General features: G+C 36.8%; 1 protein-coding gene across 2 annotated transcripts in view; it reads left to right on the top strand.

The window, feature by feature from the left end:
• Positions 1–24,923, top strand: part of FAM102B (family with sequence similarity 102 member B) — a 78,924-nt gene that overhangs the window by 10,431 nt on the left and 43,570 nt on the right. For both annotated transcript variants that reach the window (XM_036769364.1, XM_036769365.1), the window contains exons 2-3: positions 22,425–22,545; positions 24,656–24,685. In XM_036769364.1, coding sequence (XP_036625259.1) covers positions 22,425–22,545; positions 24,656–24,685 — 151 coding nt within the window. The remainder of the gene's footprint in view (positions 1–22,424; positions 22,546–24,655; positions 24,686–24,923) is intronic.

The following is a 24,923-nucleotide window of genomic DNA, read 5'->3' as shown; positions in this document are numbered from 1 at the left end:
AGTGCTTCCTCTGCTCAGCCCTTGGAAGTCAGGGCTTGACTTTGAACCGAAATCCTCTGGCTCCCAAATTCAGTGTTCCTATACAAGTAGTCAGGCCAAACTCGTAAATAATTATGGACCTCATTTAGGCAGCTCAGCAGTGTTCTGGGCCTTGATGCAATCAGTTCAGTACCATCCACAAAGAGCTAAAGGATCTCACCATCAACCCCTTCCATTTGGTCTCTGCCTCCATACATCCTCCTGGACAATAACAAACATTTGACAAGCATCAATCTCCCTGTTTCATGCCTCAATTGATATTAATTATCAGAGGGTAAAATAAAAGTTACTTCTGTTGCCTCTACAAGCAACCTTACATAATGTCAACCTGTGCATAAAAGCTACCTTGTTAGAAGAGAACCTTATTAAGGCTGAATTTTCAGCTACTTAGTTAAAATACTTCTTTGTTGTCAACAAACAAGCATAATAAGATCATGTATTTTCTATACCTTTCAGTCAGTTGTATAACTATGAATTATGTGCTTGATACATGAATACATATAAATCATGTATCTAAGTGTATATATGTATCATGATTGTCTTTATAATCTTGCCTAGACATCCAGTCCAATACCCAAGTCTAAAATATTGGCTGTGAACATCTAAGAAACATCAAAAATCTAATGAGAAGAAAGTGTTTGTTGTAAATAAAAGAGGTAAAGATATACTTTTAAATCACATCAGCAAATACAGTGCTTTGCATATATAACATATTTAATTAAATATTTTATTGAATTAAATCTAAGAATTTTTTTAAGTCAATATTTTGAATAGGGCAAACCTGGCTGTTGTGAAAAGAACACTAGTACTGAGCTTAGTTGTCCTCATCATGATTGCATTTAATTAATCTTTATTTTATTTCTGGAGTAGGGATCCAGAAGCAGCATCTAATAATTAAATCAGTCTCCTTAGTTATCTGTCACTTGAATTTAACAGGAATTATAAAGTAATACTAAAACATAATTAAGTATATTATTTCCTAATTGTGAATTGTATTTAAACCAAAGAAATATAATTGTGAGCTTTAACAGCAAATTCTTTTTTAAAATATTTATTTGGAACTTAATTTAACCCAAAGAAAGGACATATATAAATTAGAACAGAAAAAAATGTGAAACTACAAGTCTCTGTTATGATTTGGGGTTTTTTTTAATATAATAAATTCAGCATGTCATTTTTTTCAAACTGTTGCTCATTTGTGTTCTACTGACCTTCCTTCTGTTCCCTTTTTTGTGCATTTTTCAAAATGCTTCAATAACCTTTTTTTATTTCTTCTTTTTGGCAAACCTATTGCTAGCTTCCCCTGTCCTTTACTGTAAAAAAAAAAAAAACTCCTTGTAACAAATAAGCATAATCAAATAAATCCATAGATTTGCCATGTCCAAAAATATATGTCTAATTCTGCACCATGAGTTCAGCATCCCTGCCAGTAAGTGGGTGCCATGCTTCATTATCAGTCCTCTGGAACTGTGGTTGGTCATTGCATTCATCAGAGTTCTTTACATCTTTTCAGTTATTTTTCTCTGTAATGTTGTAATTATTGTATGTTACTCTTCTAGTTCTATTCACTTTACTCTAAATCAGTTCTTACAAGTCTTCCAGTTTTATCTGAAACTGTCCCTTTTGTTGTTTCTTACTGTACAATAAAATTCCATTCGCGTACTGTCATTTTTTTAGCCATTCCCTAACTGATGGGCACCTCTGTATTTCCCTTTTTTTGTTTGCTTTTGTTTTTGTACTACAACAAAAATAGCTACCATAAATATTTCTGTGTACATGTGTCTTTTTCTTTCAACCTCAGCTTGTAGACCGAGTAGTGGTATTGCTGGGGCAAAGAGTATGCGCAGTTTGGTGACATTTTGCAACATAGTTCCACATGGTTTGTCAGAATGGCTGCACTAAGTAACCAGTAGTGTTGAGTGCCTGTCTTCCTGCTGTAGCCTTTCCAAAAGTCATTTTTCTCCTTTGTAATCTTTCCCAATGAGATGGGACTCTTGAGTTGCTTTCTTTGCATTTCTTTAATGAATGATTTGGAGCATTATGGCTATTGATAGACTGTACTTCTTTCTTTGAAACTCACCTGTTCAGGGGCATCTGGGTGGCATAGTGGATAGAGCACTAGCTCTGAAGTCAAGAAGACCTGAGTTTAAATACTGCCTCAGACACTTATTAGCTATGTGATCCTGGGCAAGTCACCTAACCCCAGTTGCCTTAAAAAAGAGAGACACTTACCTGTTCGTAGCATTTGATCATTATCTATCATGGCAACAGTTAACTCTAGGAAAGTTTTTCTTTGAATAGGGAATAGGTCTTTGATTTCCTTCTTTCCGTGACTTCTACATTTCTTAAGAAAAGGTGCATTTCTCATACAACTCTTCTTTAAAAATCCCATGTATATGAGATCCTACCTGATTTTTATGTTTCTCTTATCACTTACTGAAAGTTAAGTGCATTCTCTTTCTATATTTAAATCTATTAATTGATTGCTTTGAAAAAATGCTCCGCATTTTCCTTTTTGAATGCTACTTTTAAGCAATGTAGTTTAGAAAATGGCCTATATCCAAGAGTTGTTTTGTCTTAATGAAAAGGGTAATATGCCTGTAATATTGATTTTTTTTGGTCTTTACCATGTTAATTTAATTTCATTTGACTGAATCATTACTAGAATAACTTCTAATTAAAATTTCATAATTTAGTTCATCAAAGGCAATCCATTTTAGAGTGAACTAGTGGACTCTGTAGCAATACAAAGGATTCCAAATTTGATGTTTTATTTATACTTTTTCTAGGCAAGCCCAGCCCTAGGCAGAGTGTGGTTTTCACCCCTTCCCTCTGTCCTCTACCCCTGCATGTTCTACCTCCAAACATCACTACCAACCAGGGATCTGAAATTTCTATCATTACCTATTCTTTTGGGTTTAAGGCATTGCTTCTAGAAGTAACTCTTAAAATACTACCTTGAACCTTCATGATGGCTTTGCTGTTGTCTCTGATCCAGGGTCATAGGACCAAGAAAGAAAAAGGGACGAAAATAAGTCTTGGTAAGACTTGGGAAAGACCAAGAGGAAATTTGTCCTAGGGTTTATTTACATACACACTGACCTTTTGGATCACATTAGCCAGTTTAATTAAGTTAACTGGTTAATTTGTCCAACAAGGTCACCGTAATTCTATGTGTATAGACATAGCCACTCTTTAATAAAGAAATAATACCCAACTCCATTCTAGTTTAGAGTACTCTAAAAATGATCTCTTCCTGCAGGACTCCCTTACTAGAGGAAGTCTTCAGTAAATTCCCAAGAAGACTTTCAGGATGGCTGTGAGATGCTTGCTGCTAAGTAGTGTGAGGTATTGTATCTCTCTAAGTAAAGTGTAAGGTTCTTGAGGGCAGGGACTTTCTCACTTTTGTATTTGTATCCCTAGGATCCAGTAAGTAGTGACTATTCTTTTCAAATGATTTTTAAAATATTTTTTAAAGTAAATAAAAGCTTGATGCTAAAGCAGAGTGTTTTTTTTTAAATTTAATACCCCTTGAGGAGGATCACCCTATTAAGTATAAGAATAATTGCAGTTTCCAAGCAGAGTCAGATGGAGCAGAAGTCTTGTAGAGAGAGAGAGTCATGAGGGATTCAAACCCATAGTGTTCCTCTGCAGTTTCTCTTCTGTCTGTTTTGGCCAAGAGAAGCTAGATGACAAAGAAAAGGAAACCATAGGGAAACAGAAAATACTTATTTCTCTGGCAAATAAAAATGTTTAGGTCCCGGTGGTTAATAGGACATTGTCACAGACTTATTTCTTTAGTAGGGCAATTAGATTTAGCAAAACATGACTACATTAGAAGGAAGTAGCATTCCATCTCCTGGCTCCTATTCTACTACCTACAGATGTAACCGAGTCTTTTCATCTTTGAAACACTCACCAGATTGCATTGCCTCTTCTAATTATCTTCCCATATTTCTACCCCATTTTTTCAGCCCAACTGTAAGAAAAAGCGATGTACCCCTGTCCCTCCACTTTCTTTTTAACCCCCTACGGTTTGCTTTCTGACCTTCTCTCCCCAAAGTAACCAGTGATCTCTTAATTTCCAGTTCTAATGGCCTTATCTCAGTCTTTGTCCTTCTTGACCTCTCGGAAGCATTTGATAGTATTGGCCACCTCTCTCTTCTTTGGGTGTTTGTGACATTGCTCTCAGCGCTTCTCCTTTCCACCTGGCTACTTCTCAGTCCCTTTTGCTGGCTCATCCCTGTCCCATGCCCAACACGGAGGATACCCAGGGCTCTGTCCTAAGACTTAATCACTTTTCTCTCCATACATTCTCACTTTGTGACCACATCAGTTCCCATGGGTCAAACTACTGTCCCTATGCAGATGACTGCTAGAGCTGTTTGTCTAGCTCTAGCATCTCTCCTGAGCACCAGTAAGGCATTGCTAACCGCCTGTTTAGATATTTCATGTTGGATATCCTATAGGTATCTCAAACTGAACATGTCCAAGACAAATCATCATCTTTTCTCACCCAAACTCACCCTCTTCTAAATTTCCATATTATTGTGGAAAGCAACCCCAGTCTCCATATCAGCTAGTGGCTCCTCACTTCCACTAACCCTACATATCCAATTTTAGTTCCCAAATCTTGCTTTTTTTCCCCCTTCATATCTCCCACCTCTGCCCTTTCTTCTCCACGCACACAGCCACCACCTAAGTTTAGATCCTTACCCTCTCTTGCCTATACTGTTACAACCTCCTCCTATTTGGTCTTCCTACCTCAAATGTCTTCCTTAAAGTGATTTTCTTTAAACATAGATCTGATCTCCTCGCCATCCCCCACTCTCAGTAGACTTTAATAGGGGTGGGGAACCTGTGGCCCTCTAGGTCCTCAAGTACAGCCCTTTGACTGAATCCAAACCACATATAACAAATTCCCTTCATAAAAGGATTTGCTCTGTGAAGTGTGGGTTCAGTCAAAGGGCCACACTGGAAGACCCGGAGGGCCACATGAGGCCCCAGGTTCCCCACCCCTGTGTCTAGCAGCTCCCTGTTACCTTTAAGAATAAATGTAAACTCCTATTTAAGGCCCTTTTTTTTTTACACTTTTTTTTTGTTTTTTTTTTGTTTGTTTTTGTTGGCAGGGCAGTTGGGGTTAAGTGACTTACCCAAGGTCACACAGCTAGTACGTGGGTCAAGTGTCTGAGGCCGGATTTGAACTCAGATCCTCCTGACTCCAGGGCAGGCGCTCTACTCACTGCACCACCCAGCTGCCCCTTTAAGGCCCTTTTTAACCTGACTTCTGAACAGTCACTCCACCCCAAGTCTCCCGATCTACCTGTGGAGATATCAATAGAATGCTTATTGAATGCGCAGATGACATGCTGGGAGAGGTGAATCTTACACTTCTCCACATACTCCGTGCTCCAGGACGCTGGCCCGGTCAGTGTCCCTTAATGCACAGCATTCTGTCTCCTTGCTCTTGGTTGGCCGGAAGGAAGGGTTGCGATACCTTTTGAGGCGTGATTATTGTTTTTTATTTAAGCTCTCTTGTCCACAAATACATATTGATCAAACTCACTATAAAATGGCTTATGAACATTTTATGCAAAATCTTTCATTAGAACCGTCCCTTTTCAGTTAAGAGCTCTTTCTTATGGTTAGAATGCGGTTAAAGAGAGTCCTTAGATCACTGAACTAACATGTTGAATCCTCAGCTTGAGAAAAGCTGAAAAAGGAGGGGAAATATATTTAAAGGTCACAAGGAAAAGAATTCCACAAATACAGTAGTAATGCTAAGAGTCGGCAAGTAGAATCTCATTTGACCTTTATCCCCTCCTACTTTAATGATTAGATTGAAACAGTCTGGACTTAGATAAATTTGATTGTCTAAATAATTCCCAATAAATTGGGAATGAGGATGTTCTTAGTTCCAAGTCTGGTACAGTGGACCACTCAGAGCCCAAGGGTTCATATAAACAGTTACTTTAAGAAAAACATCCAATAACCCTGGATCAAAGGAATCCACAAGAAGGTAAAAAGCAGTCTGCAAGGAGGTTCCCTCAAATTTCAGGAATTCCCTGATAACCTCCTAAAACTTTTTTATAGCCCCCTTGTGCAAAGGGCTGACACACCTCATGGAGAAATTTACTCAAATTGCTTCTGATCTGCTCAGGTGCTTCCTGTTTCACCATAGCTACAGTTGAAGGTGTGGAAGTATGGCAGTTAATTTAAGCCTCCCTGGTTTGCTGGCCCACTGGGGCAGCTAGGGAGAGGCGAATTTACTGTCTGGTCTAGAGTCTGCAAGACACATCCCCTTTGAGTTCAAAAGTGGGCACAGACATTTACTAGCTGTTTGACCCTCGGCAAGTCACTTAACCCTCAGTTTTATCTCGGTTTCCTCGTCTGTAAAATGATAAACCATTCCAGGATCTTTGACAAGAAAAGCCCAAATGAGGTCATGAAGAGCCAGACTTGACTCAACAACAAAATCTCTAATTGATGAAATGTATAAAAAGAGAGATTTTGTGGTGACCTTTTCTGCACCTATTCCAGACTTCTGTTACCTCTAAAGCCTCTTACCTGGTATTCTGGGTAATAAAATATATAGCAGCAGCATTGAGATTATTGCTCATTCAACTCTTCTTTTGTCTCACTATGTCACACCCTTTGCTCTGAAAAATCTAGAGGTATTGCTCTAGGAGTTTGTGAGAGGAGTCTTTGTTAGTCAAACTCAACAGCATCTTTGTATTTTGTAGGCTTTCTTGTGTGTATTGATAATCATTTAAGATCATTTGAACCTCAATAAAGGGCTTGAACTAATTAACCAGAAGAAACACCTTAGCTAACAGATATTCTTTGTTCTCTGAGTAAATCCAGAATGCCCCTTCCTGTGTCAACACTACAGGGCCAGGTGAAGCTGACCAAAGCATTCTTCTGTTAATGACTACCAAGGAAAAGTAAGTTAGGCATCTTGACCAGACACTACCTTAAATAATGGGACTTTTCTTATCTTAATATTTTATGGATATATGCTGTGTTATGTCATGTTAATGGTAAAAGAAACACAGATATCCAAGATTGTAATTTCAGTTGACACTTTGTCAACTCTCTTATTGTATTTATAACCTATTCAGTTAAGAAAATTCCTTCCTCATACTATGGTTAAACATAATATGGAGATCATAAATTTGAGTGACACAGACATCCTGAGTTGGGATTGTTCTAAAACGTACATAAGAGCTTCCCATTCTTTTATCGGACAGTCAAAATTTAAATTTTGGCTCCGTGTATACATGTATCTGTTAGCTTTAAGGGAATAAAACAATATGAATTTATATATCACCTAGTCTGTTTGCCTCATTTAACCAAACTTTCAGGTCAACAGTATCACCTCTGCGTTCTATGTGAATTTACCTGCTTTGAGGTAGCTAGGTGGGCCTGGACTCAGGAAGACCTGAGTTCAAATTTGGCCTCAGATATTTACTTGTGTGAACCTGGACAACTCACTTATACCTCTGTTTGCCTCAGTTTCCTCATCTGTAAAATGGGGATATGGGGATAATAATAGCCCCTACCTTCCAGGGTTGTTTTGAGGATGAAATGCCATAATAATTGTAAAGTGTTTAGCATAGTACTGTAGTAGCAATTTAGATTTGAAAATCTTTCCCACCCGTTAATAGGCCATGTGACCTGCTTATGTCATAGGAAGCCTAAGTTACATGTGGTGGGAGGAGCTTCCTGACAGGAAAAGGAAGTTATGTCACAGGAAATGCTGAGAGAGAGAGAGAGAGAGAGAGAGAGAGAGAGAGAGAGAGAGGAGGGGTAGGGGGAGGGAGGAAGAGACAGAGCAGTAATGGCTGCTAATGGCTGCCCTTGTGATTGTTAGAACTGAACAGGCTGACTTAGCTGTACTGTGTGTTTGTTTTGGGGAAGACCCCAGCAGGGGATGGGAGAGGTTTTGGAGTGGTGAGGCTCCAGATTGTTATATTGTGTGTGGAATGTTTTACTGCTGTGATAGACTGGATAAATGGCTTGTGGGATATGGTTCTCTGGTTTCTGAATAAATGGTTTCCTTCTGCTACCTTCTATGTGGAGAATCTCAGATACTCTGATACAGAACTACAGAGGCATTTTGACAATTATCATCTACATTGTTATTATTGCCTGACTGTTACAAGTACCTGGCACATAATAAAGACTATATAAATGTTAACGATCCTTTTTTTTTTTTACTACTGCTTTATGGATTAGCCCCCGCAAATTTTATTTCTGCTTATAAGTCAGCTTGCCCTTTGTCTATCTCTTTTTGCAATTATTGGTTTAGTTTACTTCTCCATAACTTCTCCATCCTATAGCTTTTTGTCTGAATTTTTCTGCAAATCCTGTATCGAGCGGTAATTTAGAAAGCTCACATAGCTGTGCCTCCTTCTTAAAAAAAAAAGCCACCCTTCCTACTTTTCATAAATAACATATGCAAATAATTTTGTATTTAAATCAAGTTAAGAATTTGTTGCAGTTTTATAATAGTATGCAAACAAATGTCTTTAAAATTACACAGATATTTATTGATAAAAATCCTTTATAATTTTCATATTCATAGCATATAAAAATAATACAGAATTGTACTTTCATCAATATAAATAAATCCTAGATAGAAAAACCAACTACTAGTCACAGCTGCCTTTCAGATAACCATCAAAATGCTACTGAGACAGTGTGGTATGGTATGAGTGCAGGAGTCTCAGAAGTAGGGGTCATGGCCTGACACCAAGAAGGCAGTGGCCTAACCCCATGGTATGTGTATATATGAGATCTACTAACTGGAAGATGGGAAGGTGGATCCCATCTCACTCTCCCTGCCATAACTAGTTGAGGGGCTTGTCTCCATTGCAACCAGACTTAGCCTTATACCTCAATACTTTCCCCCACCTTTAAGCTCCCACTCTCTCCCATTTCTGAGCTGGGCATTACATCACCACCACCACCCCAACCCACCCTTGGAAATTATTTTAACCACTACCTGGACATGCATAGCAACATCTGTGCAAGTACCATTGGGAAAATTCTGCCACTCCTAGATGCCTAGCCTCTGTCCCCCAGATTACCTTGAAGTTGGGCAGTGACCAGTAAGAGCCCTTCCCCCACCGCCACTTTTTCATTTTTGGTGGGACAGAGTGAGTCAGACAGGATGAGCAACCATGGGTCTTCATCACAAATCTCAAGACATTGTCTTTCTCCCCAAACCCACCCAACTTCCAAGTCTTCCATACTTCCCTGTTCTTGTCTGGGACAGTGGTATCAAACTCAAATAGAAATGGATCCCTGTGAGCTGCATTTTGACTTAGAAAACCATAAATTTACATTTATTTTGTTAAATGTTTCCTATTTACATTTTAATCTGACTCTGGCCTCAGTTGAAAGTTTTGCTGGCCAGCAGTTTGACACTTCTGGTCTGGGAGACCACCATCCTTCCAGTCATTCAAGTTTATAACTTCAGTATCACTCGCTTTCACCTCACACATCCAGTTATTGTCAAGTCTCCTCATGTTTCTCTCCACAACATCTCCCTCGTGTCCCTTCTCTCCACTCACAAAACTTCTGCCATAGTTCAGGCCCTCATCACCTCTCACCTGGACTGTTGTAATAGCCTCCTAATTTGTTTTTCTTGCCTCAGGTCTTGCCTCACTCCCATCATCCATCCTCCTGGCAGCTGCCAAAGTGGTTTTTCTAAAGTGCAGGTCTAATCATGTCAGCCCTCCTACTCAACTCCAGTGGCTTGCTTTTGATTCTAGGATCAAAGATCATTTTATCCTGGCTTAATTTCTATTTTTCATAAGTAATACATATATTATAAATAAAGTGATATACACATATTTGGAGTCCTTCTTCAAACATTTTTCACTGATAAGAGTGTGTAATCATAAAAGTGTGGAGACCACTGATGCAGGAGAGAGAGGATTGGCCTCAGGGCCAGAAAGCCCTGGGTTCAAGTCCCATCTTTGACATACTAGCTGTGTGACCCTGGACAAGCCACCTGAGCCACTTATAAAATTAGAAGGTGCAGAAAAAGTGTCTATCAGCATTGGTAGAGAAAGTGACTCACCTGGAGTTCCATGAAATCACAGGTCTGGGTCAGGAAAAAAGAAAGTTAAAAATGATAGTAAAATTTATGTCCCTTGGATAAATCAGAGCACCCTTTATTTACCCATGACCAAAACATTTTGAGGTTCAAGTACTTGTTATCTGATGGTGAGTCTATTACCAATCTATTATTATTCATATGAAATAAGATCAGTCTATGGAAGGAGTTCCTTTTCCATTGATATCAAGAAACATCTAGGTCTTCAAAATAAAATGTAGACCAGGCAAGTGATTAATAAGCAAGTCTTTACATCTATTTCATTGGGAGAGGAGGTATTTTTAATATTGGGAAATATATCAAAAATATATCTTGTAAATTTATTATCTTTAAACTTTTCGAAAATGCCGTTACTTTATTTACTTCAGGGTATGAATTACAGAACCTTGCATTGATTTATTTACAATAATTTTAAAAATTATCCACCAAATAGGAAGCTTACAGTAGGATTTTTTTTTTGCTATAAAATTAATTTGCTAGTACCATTAGAAACATTCCGGTTTCTTCTTTTAACTTACAAGCCACTGCTTTTCAGAATAATATTGAAGTGCCCTGTGCTCTGACCCGATTTCATTATCTCCCAATTCCTCATCTGTAAACTCCTGATAATGATATCATCTGCCTCACAGGGTGCTGGTGAGGATAATATGAGATTAAAGTTTGCAAAATGCTTTGCCAACCTTAAAATTCTACATAAATTTAAAAATTGAAATGAATTACTTTGTAGCTACCAATGCAGCACTTCAGCTGTTCATTTATTGTCTTGTACTCTTGCTGCCACCAGCCCACCTTTTTTCCAGTCAAACATGCTTTTAATGATGTCTCATGTAGCATAAAAACTAAATGTAAAATCAGCATTCCAAAAATTAGGCAAATAGATCTTAAACCAGAAAAATGTCCATAGTGAGGACATCAGAAGAGAGGAAAAGATCACCTGAGTGAATGAGCTTGCTGGGAGGAACCTGAAAGTACCATCTAACCTGATCCACTCATTTTATAGATGAGGAAACTGGGACCCGAGGGTGGTTGTGACATCATCAGCATCTTCAACAACAACATCATCATTATCACAATCATCATTGTAATTGCTATTACTGTTACTAAGTCACAACCTCCTGGGTTCCAGTTTCCCCATTTACAAATAATAATAATTATTATCATTATCATCAATATTCTATCTAGCATTCATATAGAATTTTAAGGTTTGCAAAGCATTTTACATATGTAATCTCACTTAGTCCTCATAACAGTCCTGTAAGGTAGGGCTATGATTATCCCCATTTCACAAATGAGGAAACTGAGACTGAGAGAGGTTGAGTGATTTGCCTCGCGTCATCCAGCTAATAAGTGTCTGAAGTCATAATTGCCCAATGCTCTTAATTGTGCCACAGGTACTAAGCAGCAGAAGTAGAATTTGGACCTAGAACTTTGACTCCAAAAATGTGCATATGTCTCTGTCAGCTTCCATTGTCTTGGGTTATTTGTGGCATATTGGACCATATGAACTAGACCTGAAAGCACCCCTGCATCTAGTCCAAGCTCCTCATCTTACTGATGGGAAGCTGTAGCCCAGAGAGGTGTGAAATACTTGCTGCGGCAGCATTGAGATTTAATAATCATCCTAATATCCTAATAATCATCCTACTTCTACAGTGCTTTGAGATCAGCTCTCTCCTGACTCCTGACCCAGACAGGACTGGGTGTTTGGATCATGAGGACCAGCCTATTTAAATTAGAGAGAGCTAGCCACAAGGCAATGACATTTTAGGCAACAGTCTACCAGTTCAGAGAGAGAAGTCAGTCTGCTTTAGCGAATGAGCACCTATCCCCACAAAATCCTAGTTACTTTAGGTATCCACGTAAGTAACTGTGTAGTTAGCAAAAAGTGATCTCACTGCAATAATGTAGGGTTGGCTGCTGAGGCCTAATGAAGTGCTGATAAATGTTGAACAACCAGCTATCCCCCCCGTCAAAAAAAAAAAGTACATTTGACACACTTTTAAATTTAATTTACATTGTTAACATTTTCCCCATTACTTTCTTAAGTCTAGACATTCAACAGAACAATAAATCAAGCCCCGATAATTTCCAGGGTACAAATGCTTACACTAAAAATAGCAGTTTGCTCCTTGAGGGCAGTACGCACCAAGTATTTATACAAAAGAGGTGTTAAAGTCACTACCATACCAACAAATTATACTCATAAAACTTTGTTATAAGTGTCTTTTAAAATTTTATATTCCTGTATGAGTAGAAAATCACATTAAAGGAACATTGGCTTTTTGTTATGTTGGTTTGGGAACATCATATTAAACTAAAATTTTTGTCACTTATTTTTTTTAAATAGCTTTCCACTACATTTTTCAGGTTAGCTTGGACTGATATGTCAGTTGTACACAGAACAAAATAGTTATCTTGGTAATGTCATTGAAGGACATTTCTTAGTATTGTGGCTAAAATTATTATAATTATATGGTTTCAATTTAGATATTCAGTACTTAATTTTTTTTTCAGTTCTGTTCCTTGTTTTTCCTAGAGTTCCTATTCCCTAAGTGATACATATCTTTTAAAAAGAAACCTATGTTAACTGTGAAAAATATAGAGTTTGGATAATGTATAACAGTTGTCTCACTTTGTTTAAAGGTCAAATCAAACTGGACTCAACAGCGTAAATTCTTGGTAGTACTAGAATTCTTGAAAGCAGTTCCTTAGGTCTGTTTTCTAAAAAACAGTTCCTGTTATCATCTGTATACTATGACATATAACAATCTAAAATTCAGTGCCTGAATGAGATGGAGCATGTGGCAGATCCATTCAGTTCCTTTGGAAATGATGACTACATAAATGTCGTTATGGTTGTTGTTTAATAGTGGAATTAGAGCAGAATGTGAAAAGATTTTTCCAGTAGACTAGTTATTCACTATTTACCAGACCCACCACTCCATCTTTTTCCCATGCCAGGTGCCAGAAATGCTCTCCTTCCTTCAGCCTCTTGCAGTTCTGAGCCCTCTTCAGAGCTCATTTGAGATGTCACCTCCTCCATGAAGCCTTTGCTGATCTCCTCTCTCCAAATTTACAATGTATTTACTTCGTTTATATTTTGCATTGACTTATTAGTGTATTTGTTTCCCCCTGAAGAATTGTAAACAGGATCTGGTTTGTATTTGTCCTTGTATTCCCCCTGCTGAGTACAATGCCTGGCAGAAAATGGATACTTAATGCTTGTTGAATTGGACTGCCTTTAACTAAACCATATTCTAAGGAACTGGATGATCTCTAAGGGCCCTTCCAGGACTCAATTGCCAGATCGTCTTGTATAGTCTGACCAGAGAACATTTCATAAAGGTAATCTCTAATTTCATTAAAATTCTTACATTTATTACACATTTACCATTTCATTTGCAAACTTAGGCAGCTTGTTATATTGATTAGTTACCATGGAAACACAGTCAGAAAAAGTATTTGGCAACTGTGACCAAAGTCACATTTAGTGCTTTTTCTTCTGTGACTCATCAGCTTCCTTTGAATTTCATAAGTCATTTAACCACTTAAAAGAAACAAAGCAACAAAAAAAGATTTATTTTAACACTGCTAAAGGCAAGTGTTTCTAAAACAAATAGAATGATATAGTTATAGACATCAACTGCCATAACCACTGGATACATTAGAAAGGATAAAAATTGCTCCTGTCCTTGTTCCAGCATAGTGCTAAAGACCTTTCATAGAGCATTTATTTTATATAATTTCACATTCCTTTTTAATGGGCTAGTTTTTATTGACTGCTTATATTGATTACAATATCAGAAAATTGCTCTGCTGAATAGACTATTGGTAAGATAAGAATATGAAAAAAATCAACACCCAACAAAGCCATCTGGATTTGGTGTTAAACGATTAGGACCTGTTTCCTTACTTTAAAGATAAGAGTTTTGGGTTAGAAAAGCTTGATCTTTCAAGCAGAAAAGATCACTTCTTTTCTCCTTACATGGCTTCCATGACCCCTCTTACCCTCTCCTGGCAGAGCTTCAAATGAGGTGAAATGGCTGAAAGGCCATTGGAAAAATGTCCCTACATCCAGCATAAGTACAAGGGACTATATCAGATATGAGCCTAAGACTATTTTTTAATTAAAGTTTTTACCAATTTAAACATCAGCAGCTTAAAACATGATCTTGTTCAAGTTCTGAGCTGGTAAGTTTAGAATCTGATCTTGTGGTTAGCTTGTGGAATAGTAGGGAAAGCACTGAATTGAGAGTCAAGAGACCTGGATTCTTCTCTTCAGTACTAATTTGTATGTACAGTTCTACAGTATAATATGCATATTTTACTTTACAAATTCTGCTATAAAGACTAGCACGGAGTCATGGCTCCCCTGGCCAACAGCCTGTTGACACAATGACCACTTCCTCCTTTCTCCTCTCCCCACTGCCCTGGCTGTTTGAGCTAAACCTGGTAGAGGAATTTAAGTTCCGGCATCCAGGGCATCTGTGAAAGTTCATGGGGCTTTTTATACCTATGTTCCTGTTCTTCTTAACCTTCTTTCTTATTCCTGTTCTCCATCTCCCAGTATATTTGTGCAGCCCTGGCCATACACTTGGACAGAGGATCCGCAGAGATACTCTGAGCATGTCCTGTTCCTTCAACCTTGGCAGTAGGGAAGGGAAAGAATGCCCAGTCTGAGCACTGGTGAACCAGGTCCTCTGCAGAGGGCATAAAGTAGGAGTGTGAATGTGGCTGCTGTTTGTTTTGAATTTCAGCATTTGAAAGAAAGTTGTTTCCAAAGTTTAAACTCTCATTTAGATTTTTAGTCTTCCTAGAATGGTTTTTGGGCTGTGGGTGAGAAATTTCCAACTTAAATTAGGAGATATCATAGCACATTAGAGTGGATAGAATAGGTGGCATGCTGGCCTTGATGTCAAGAGGATCTGGATTTGAATCTTGCCTCAGACACTTAATAGTACTATGACTCTGGCAAGCCAGTTAACCTGTATCAGCCTCAGTTTCCTCATCTGTAAAATATTATTGTATCCAAATAAAACATTAATGATATTTCTAGCTAATTAAGAGTAAAATCATTAGTAAAGATTTTTAAAAGGCATTAAATTTATTGCTAGAATACATGAACTTATATATACACACACACACACACACGCACGCACACACACACATATGCCTGCCATTGTAGCAAAATGTAATGAAATAAAGCATGCTCAAACTAGAACCTCAAGAGACACAGCCTCCTAATGAGAAGGCGTTCAGTCACCTGTCTTACAGAATTTTTAATCTCCCTGATTATTTCCTTTACCATGTTGCATTTAGAACGTGAGCCTTGTGTAAGATGTGACTCCACTATTATATACTAGGCAAATCACAGTCGATGTCTCAATTGCCTTATCTGTCACTTGGAATATCTGCCCTATTTACTCCATAAGGTTTTTATAAGGACCAATGAGAGAATGGATGTGGAATAAATAAAGTTTATTATTATTATTGAAATGTGATTTGCCACCTTTGACACTTACTAGCTATATATATGACCTAGAGCAAGTCATTTAATCTTTCAGACAACTTGGTAAGATTAAATTGTAGCTCAGCTGCTGATCTGCATTTGTAGAAGGAATTTCCTCAGGAGTAGCTTGATATATCACAGAGATGTCTACCTTGGATGCCCTCCTCCAAGTGATCTGCAAATATCTCTATGCTAATGACTTTCCCAAAATTGATATGCATTTATCCCACAAAATTGACAAAAGCTAGCAACAGGAGGAAGAAAAGGAAGGTTTGGATAACAAAGAAATTGAATGATGAGTCCCTAAAACAAATAAAAGGGTAGTAGCCCATTTCCCGTCTTGAATTCTACTAAATGAGTGATGACTAAAGTAAGAAAATTCTTTCTGAAATCTTAATCTTCATGTGTTCTGGAAAGATCTTTTGACATCCTGATCTAATTTCACTTTTGAATGATGACAACAATTATGATAATTGGCATTTGTGTAGTCATTGTTTTCAAGGAACTCAATAGAAAGTAGTTTGGAAATATTCAAATAAAGTGACTTAAATACCCCTTGGCCCAGAGACTCCATTACTGAGCTTATATCCCAAGGAGACCACTGGTTAAGATAAGAAGAAAGTCTTCATATATACCAAAGTATTTATAACAGCACTTTTTCTTGTAGCAAAGACTTGGGGGAAAAAGCAGATGTCCATTGAGTGGAAAAAGGATAAACAAGTTGTGGTAACTGAGTATAATAAAATGTTACTGGGCTGCAAGAAATGATGTGTGTGATGAATACAGAGTAGCATGGAAAGATCCATATAAACTGATACAGGGTGAAGTGAGCAGAACCGCAAAATCAATATATGCAAAAACTACAACAGTGTAAAGTGAAAGAACAGCCACACACAATTCAAAAGTGCATGTGACAGGGTTGCGCATTATACTTTTTTAGACTTTTTTTTCTATGTATTGATAGGTTATGATGATTTTTTCCCTGTTTTTTTTTCCCTTAAAAATACCATTTGTTATATGGGTTGGCCCTCTAGGAGGGGGAAGAGAGAGCGAGGGATACCAGAGAAAACTATGATGATGTAAAAAAACAAAAGACAGCAATAAAAACTTATTTTGAAAGGCTATTATAGTAGTCCAAATGAGAGTTAAGGCTGGACTGGGTCATGTTAGTGGAGAGAGGGGACAGATATGGGAGAGATTATAAAGGCAGAACTGACAAACTTTGGCATTGATTAGGTATCGGGGGAAGGGTTGAGGGAAGAAAGAAGGGTGGAGGAATGACCCCAAAGTTATAAATCTGCATGATTGAAAAAATGATAATGCCCTCAACAAAAATAGGGAAATTAGAAAGAGGGTTGGGTTTGAGGAGATAGTTAGAAATTCTGTTTTTAATATTCTGAGTTTGAAATGCCAACAAGACGTCCAGGTAAAGATGTCTAACAACTAGATATAGCCACCTTTGTTTATTACAAAAATTTTGAGCAGAATTAAGTGAACAATTCATATACAATAACAGCAAGGCTGTAATGACAAGTAACTTTGAAAGCTTTAAGAACTTTTAATGTAATGACCAACTATGATTTTGAGAGGACTGATAATGAATTATGCTACACTGGTCTGGGCCACCATTTCATAAAGCACCCAGGCCATGCTGACTTCACTCCTGGCTCCACCCCTCACTCTGCACTTTTCTACCTCTTCACCTGCAGCCTAGCCTCTACACTACTCTTCCACTCCTCAACTCCATTTTATATTCTGTCTTCCCCCATTTGAATGTAAGTTCCTTGAGAGTAGAGTCTATTTTTTGTTTGGTTGGTTTTTTAACTTGTATTTCTCTCAACAGCCCTTAAAAGTGCCTGGAACTTACTGCTTAATAAATGCGTTCTCTCTCTCTCTCTCTCTCTCTCTCTCTCTCTCTCTCTCTCTCTCTCTCTTTCTCTCTTTCTCTCTCTTTCTCTCTCTGTCTCTTTCCCTTCTTCTTCCTCTACCTCCTTCTTTCCTGACAGAAGTGATGGATAAGAGATACAAAATGAGACATACATTTTGAGGTATGGCCAATGAGGCCAAGTTTTTTGTTTCTTTCTCTATACATATATGTTATAAGGCTTTTGTTGAGGGAGAGGAAATAAATGCTTGTTCCTAGAAAAAAAAAGTTTCTGCAGATCTTTTCCATTTTTCATCTGTTTTGTTAGCCTTTTTTCATTTTCATCTTTAAATTCTCTTTGGATAACATTGGTTAGTTAGGTCTTTCACCAAGCATTCTTTAAATACCTTTTGTTGCTTCTCTCTGCTTTATGAGGCAATACTGCCCCTAATCTTCCATCATACTTTTAAATTTTTACTAACAATTTTATATTGTAAACTGATAATTGATTTTGACTGCCAGCCTTCTCCATTTGGCATGTAAGTTGTGTTTGCTAATTCAGTTGCTTTTTAGACTCTTGGTTTCCTTCTTATGGCAGTTGATTTACATTAAATTTCTGTGTACAATTTATATCAATTTTTGTCAATTTAATTTACAATGACTTTTACCCATTTTCATTGTCAGTAACTTGTTTACATGGGTCAGCCTTGAGTTGTTTCAATTGTGCATCATATTTTTTTCTCATTAATCTTCTTAGCCATTCTTCTGAGCTTTGTATTTTTGATAAACCTGCCCATTATGCCTTTACCCGAGTCATTGATAAGAATATTAAACACTGATCACTTGGGCACTCTGCTGGAGACCTTTTTCCAAGTGATCTTTGAACTATTGATAATTATTCTTTGCATCAAGCTGTTCTCTCCGTTATAGGCTGTTTAACCCATTATAAATCTACTTAATTGTACTAGTGTCTAACCCCCATCTTGCCCATGTTGTCCTCAAGTATAGCATGAGAGGCTTCATCAAATGCTTTGTTACAATCTAGGTCAACTATTATCCTGATCTTTACCAGTTTAAATACCCTGTCTGAAAAAGGAAATAAGATTAATCTCATGAAATGATGGATCTTGTCACTGCTTCCTTTTTTAATCATTCATGATCTCTTTATGAACACATTTCTAGAATTTTGACAGGAATTGACTGGCATGTAGTTGCAGACTCTATATTCTTTCCTTTAAAAGAACACTTGTAGAACGTTAGTCCTATGACACCTATCCTTTTCTCCATGATCTTTGAAAGATTGCAGAGAATACCTCAGCCATGAGGTCCACCAATTTTTTTCAGAACTCACCAAGAAGAGCTAGGTACCATTGTTCCACTTACTGTTGATACCAGCTCCCTGTTAATCCTTTCCATACTGTCTATTCCAGTACAGAAATTATTATTCTCAACAGAGAAAACAAGGAAAATAATAGTTGAGCTCTGCCTTTTTTCACTGTTGCCCATTATCATTGTCACAGTTTTCTGCTTTCTTTGATCCTCCTCTTTTCCCTAATATAGCTTTTTTTAAAAAAAAAAAAAAGCACCTTTCTATTTTTCTTGCCAGCCTCACTTTACCTTTAGCATACCTTACAATTTTAACTAGTAACAATGATTTGCTGTATTATGGGAGTTTGTCTCCACATTGACATTATTTAATACTTCACAATTGTTTGGAATTTATTACATTTAGAGGCATAATGACAGTGGATAAGGGCCAAGTCTGGGTTCAAGTCCTGCCTCTGACACATATTGACCCTATGACCATGGGCAAATCTGCTAACTTGGGGGGTGGGGATCCTTTTCATGTTGGAAGGCTGCATTAATATTTAGCTGTAATCAAATAAGGCTGCATTCAAGAAACTTCAATTAGATATACTTAAAAATGTACATTGTTTTGTAAAAAATCTAACTACTATGTACTTCATAAATTCAAAAAATGAAAACTATTTGTTAATTTTAAAGTTAACTAATCTTTTAACAAATTTGTTGTGTCTGCTTTTTGTTGGAAAGCATTTGAATATTTAGTTGTAATGTAGAGGTCTGCAGTTTCAGTTGATCCTCTAAATGGTTATCAGTCATTTGTGACCTTAAGGGTGTCTTGATTTGGGTTAGGTAGGAGAATGTAGATTCACAGCAATAGGCGATTGAAAAGCAAGAAAGCATTTTTCAGGAATGTTGCCAAAGGTATGGGTATTCTACTGCATTTTTCCATATTTCAATTGGATCTTTCTTAGCATCAAACAATGACTTCAAAACATCATGTACTGAGAGCTCAGTCAATTCCATCTGTAATTCTTTAGTTGCCTTGGTGATATCAACTGGGTGAGGCTGAAATATTAATTTGAGTAAGATGTCATGATTCTCTAAGTCAGTGAACTTTTCATTATATTCTCCAATTAATAGGTCTTTAACAGCTGTGTATTCTTCAGATGATTCGCATATATCATCCTGCTCATGAATATAGTTAACAATACTTATAAACTTGTTGCGAGTGCCACTTAAAATAGTAGCTTTAGCACAGAGGTTTTGCTGATGCAAAGATAAAATGAAAGGAAATGAGAGCATCTGAATCTGTTAATACTTTTTTTAATCTGTGCAATAAACCCTTCATATTTTCCTGTCATGGAAAGTGCACTGTCTTTACACACACTCACTAAATTTACCAAATTCAGTACAACTTCATGACATTTATCTTGAAAGTTGTTGAAGATATCTGTTCCCTGTGTTCTGTTTGCTAGCATGCCCAAAGCAAGTAACTCTTCATAGCAAAGAAAATCTTCTGTTATGGCCCAAATGAAGTATAAAACCTGCACCGAGTCAGTAGTATCATTTGATTAATCCAAAGGGATTGAATAATATATATTTTCCTTTTGAAGTATTGCATTAAGTTGTTCTGTTAAGTTGAAGGCTAATTCATGCTGCTGATCAGTTATGTACGGTTCTCCTTGAAAGAGGCAGCTATTTGTACTTTAAAATGTTATAGGGGTCTAAGCATCCTACAACTTTGACAATGCATGTTTTCACAATTTCTACATCACTGAATGGCTTCCCTTTTTTCCCAAGTATATAAGCTACTTTATAAGTTGCTTCAGTGGCATTATTTCCAGGTCTTACTGCTGCTTGAAAGAATTGTCTTTGCTTTTGCTTTTCATTTTTTAATTTCTGCAATACAACCTTTCATCCCTCTTCCTCTAATTTAAAATATTTGTGGTCCTTTTGAGTGTCATAATGCTGATGAGCATTGAATTTTTTAATGTTGATATTACAGTATCAGAAAGCAAGCAAATCATCTTATCTTTAGCAGAAACAAGATAATATTGCAATTGCCACTCATTAAAAATCTGTTTTCTTCCTTCAGCATTCTCTTTTTCTTCTTTGACATGACATGGCTCCTAGGCAGACAGAATTTTTAAAATACTGTTGAGCTGTGCAATTATTCACAAATTTTACTTCAAACAGAAACACAATGCACAATTATCAAAAGCTGATAACAAACTGGCATACTCAACTCCCATAGCCTCTCACCAAGCAGCCTTGTGCAGTAGTGGCACCAGTCGGGCAAGGGAAGTTAGGACTAAACAATGAGTATGGTAGCCGTCAATTTAGCCCTCATGGCTTACTAATGTTCTAATTGTGCCGGTCAATCTGGGAGGATTATTTCATTGAGACTTACTTTATTCTTTGGTATTTTAAATACATTCATTAAGTATATAAGACGAACAAAAATGTATTAATGAAAGTAAAAGGATTTGTTCTGTAAAATTTGAATTCAGTAAAAGGCAGCACTTAAGGACCTAGATGGCCACATGTGGCCTTAAAGCCACAGGTTCCCCACCCCTGCCCTAACCTCTCAGCACCCAGTCACACCTCTAAGACTGTTAGTTATAGATGAGAGGCAACATGGCATAGAACACAGTGTTAGGGAAACTTGGGTTCAAATACCACCTCATTGAGCAGCCCTGTATTAGGGGAGGCCTAATGTTGGCACCCTGGTTTGGTTCAGTGTTAGAGCAAAATCAGATTCTTGCAGGTCCAGTTTACAAAAGGATTTTGTTTTATTTTGTTTTTTTGCTTAGCTATGGTACAGAGAAGATCTCAGGAATGGTAAAGTAGTACTTCGCTTCAGCTGTGGTAGATCTGTCCTCCCTCATTCCTTATGGAAACACATCTGGTCAGCAGAGCAGGGTATGATGACTCACATGATCTCAGGCATCCACAAAGTCTGAAAGGCCTAGGCTCCACTTATATGAGACTTTGTACGCCCTTAGTGACCAGCTCTATCATGGGAAGGATTCTTAAACTGCCATGTGCTATTGAGCCCTACTGAACTTTCAGAAGCAAACCTGACTGTGGGATGAATATATTAACAAATTGTGCCTCCTGCCATATTTCAAGCAGAATTCTAAAAGCTCCCTAGATACCTCAGTAGAACCACTCACGTCTAAGGTGGTTTCATGTAACTATACTTCATAAAATGATCCCAGAGTTTCTAGGGGGATGGGATTGGGGCGGGGGGTGAGAAGGGAACAGAATATAGCTAAATTTATTTCAATAAATCATGTTATAGCTTTATATGAGGTAACTATGCAGACATATTGGGGTATTAGTTGTATTCTCTTCTTTTTAGTTTACTTTGGGTGGTAAAAATATTTCAAAGGAAACAAATCTTCTAAACAGATTTTTAGAACAAGAACATCAATTTGTATTTTTGTCTTTTTGTTACTTTCTAAAAATCCTAGTTGCCAATTCAGTATCACTTATCAGTCTAAAGTACAAGAGTATAATTTTTTTTTAAACACAAATCTGTTACAGTAATTAACTGGTTCCATTGTCTTCTCCTCCAGGGAGGTGGTACAAGCAAACTGTGTTCACTGGAGAAAGAAATTCTCATTTATGTGCAAAATGAGCGCAAGTGCTACTACGGGTGTTCTGGATCCTTGCATCTACAGGGTCTCTGTGAGGAAGGTAAAAATAGCACACAATTTATCCCTTTTACAAACCATCGTTATTTCCATAGTAATTTTCTTTGTATAATTATGCTATGCCTTTTCTCTTTTGATATACCTATGATATGTCATGTTATTGGGCTTCCCATGATTGTGATTATAATTTGCTACAGAAATGCAGTAAATTTGAAGAAAATTTTAAAGTCAGAAATGTAAATACAAGGCAAGAAGCCTGTCTCATTAACATTGTATATCTTACTATTAGTGATACTGCATAATCGTATTGGGGGTTAAACAAAAGATAAACCTGGAAATGTGCGTAAAGAATATATAAATACACGTATAAGTATATGATACTATAATAGTACCTTTAGAAGACAAAAAAAAAAGCAAATTCATCTAAAGAGATCTTAAATAAGCTTGAATACTCTGTTGTTTTATGCTGGATCAAAAGAGATGCATTTTAGCTTTCTTACTGACTCTCTCTTTGGAATGAAGTAGGCAGCTTTAATTTTCTTTCACCCACATAGCTGAATTTACTTATTAAAACAAGGACAACTGGAGAATCAGAAGATTTGTATTCAGATCTTGCTGCTTCTACTTATTAGCTATGTAACCTTGGCAAGTCATTTAACCATCCTAAGATTCAATTACCTCATCTGTAAAATTAGGGTAATACTTCCTACCATAACTAATTCATGGTTTTGTTGAGAGGCACAAATGAGATAATGTATGTGAAAGCATTTTGTAAATTTTAAGTGTCATATTATTTTGGAGAACAATATTTTGGTATTAGACCAAAAGTACAATTTCAGCTAGTAAATTTGAGCTTGTATAAGCCTGTTACCAAAATCAGAATTAAGATAATCTCTCCTTCTTGAAATAGAAATGGATGAGTCATCATTTATTTAACTACTGTTTAAGCATTTTTAAAAATAGAATATTAATGAAACTTTTAAAGAGGTCCTGGACATAGAATTACCAAAACACACACACAAAACAAAAACACATAAATAGGAAACTATCATTAAAGTATAGGCAGAAGGTGAGTTTTGCATTTTAGTCGCTGTGTTGATAGGGTTTGTTGTTCATTTTTAAAAGGAAAGAGTCATTTGCGAGAGGCATCCTCTCTACCATACTGCACTGTGTTTACATACCTTATTCTTTGTGTTAAAATAACAGTGCAATGTATCGTTAGTTGTAGGGCAGGAGCAGTAAAGAGGATGCAATGTGTTTTCCTGTGCATCAAGATTTACTGTATCTATGTACAGAGATATGAATACTTCTAAATACTCTAAATCATGAATGATCCAGGTTGTTACCAGTGTTTGAGTTTGTACTCACTACCTTCTGTGGTGTTCATTATTTTGTTTAGTTTGTTTGCCTCAAATTTAGTTCAACAAACATTTGTTAAAGATCATAACTTGTAACTTTGCTCTGCTGTTTTGATGTTTGGCATTTACATTACTGTAAATCCTCTTGCAAATGACTACAGTTGATTTTTTTTAATGGGCTTAAATAATTTCAAGAGGGCCCATCAAGAATTGCCTATCTTCAAACGATTATGTTTCCAAGTAGGCTGTAAAATCTATATATAATAGAAATAGCCAAGGAGTAGGAGTGTTTTAGTTAATGACTAATCAGAAAACCTTTTTTTGTTGCAACCTTTGTCACTGAAAACTTTTTAAAAAGTATTAGTATTTCTTTGTTTGTTTTAGGTAGAATTTAATAAGCATAGTTTTTTCTTTCTTTCATGTTATTGCAAGAGTCCAGAATATTCCCGTTAAGCCTTCTTTGATTGAATCCTTACTATCATTTTTTCCATGTCATTTTCATCTTTCTCGTACAAATTGAATCCTGGGAAAATTCTGGCTAACTCAGGTTGCCATACCTCAAATGGATACATACGTGTTGTTAATGTAATTGCCGCCTTCTTTCCCCTCCAAAAAAGATCCTACTACATGTGACATTTCTACTCTCAGACATTTTGTTTGCAATTAAAGCCTCCTATGGTATTTTGGCATTTTATTATGAAATATGAATGTGCATGATAGTGATTTCTTTGATATATAATATTTTAAGGCTTTGGTAAATAATTTCTTTGTGGTTGTATTTTGTGTCTTTGGCAGGAATTAAAAGGAGGAAAGGCTTATGCAAAGGTAAATAGATATGTTCTCTAAAGTAATGTTTTTTTAAAAATTGTTTATTCCTTATTGCTGTTTGTAGGCCTGAAATTTGAGCAATTCAGGATGCAGTTTATCTCAACTACATGTGCCACTTCCTGATTGAAGACTCAACTATAAGACAATTAGTTGTGCCAACAGTATAAACAAAGGAAGGCACAAAGAAATTAGAGTCCCATAAATATAGAAAAAAAATGGTTAAAACCTAGTAACT

This window comes from Trichosurus vulpecula, chromosome 7 (assembly GCF_011100635.1).
Source record: "Trichosurus vulpecula isolate mTriVul1 chromosome 7, mTriVul1.pri, whole genome shotgun sequence".
Classification (NCBI taxonomy): Eukaryota; Metazoa; Chordata; class Mammalia; order Diprotodontia; family Phalangeridae; genus Trichosurus; species Trichosurus vulpecula.
The sequence above is the reverse complement of the archived record's forward strand: the minus strand, read 5'-3'. Positions and strand labels throughout refer to the sequence as shown.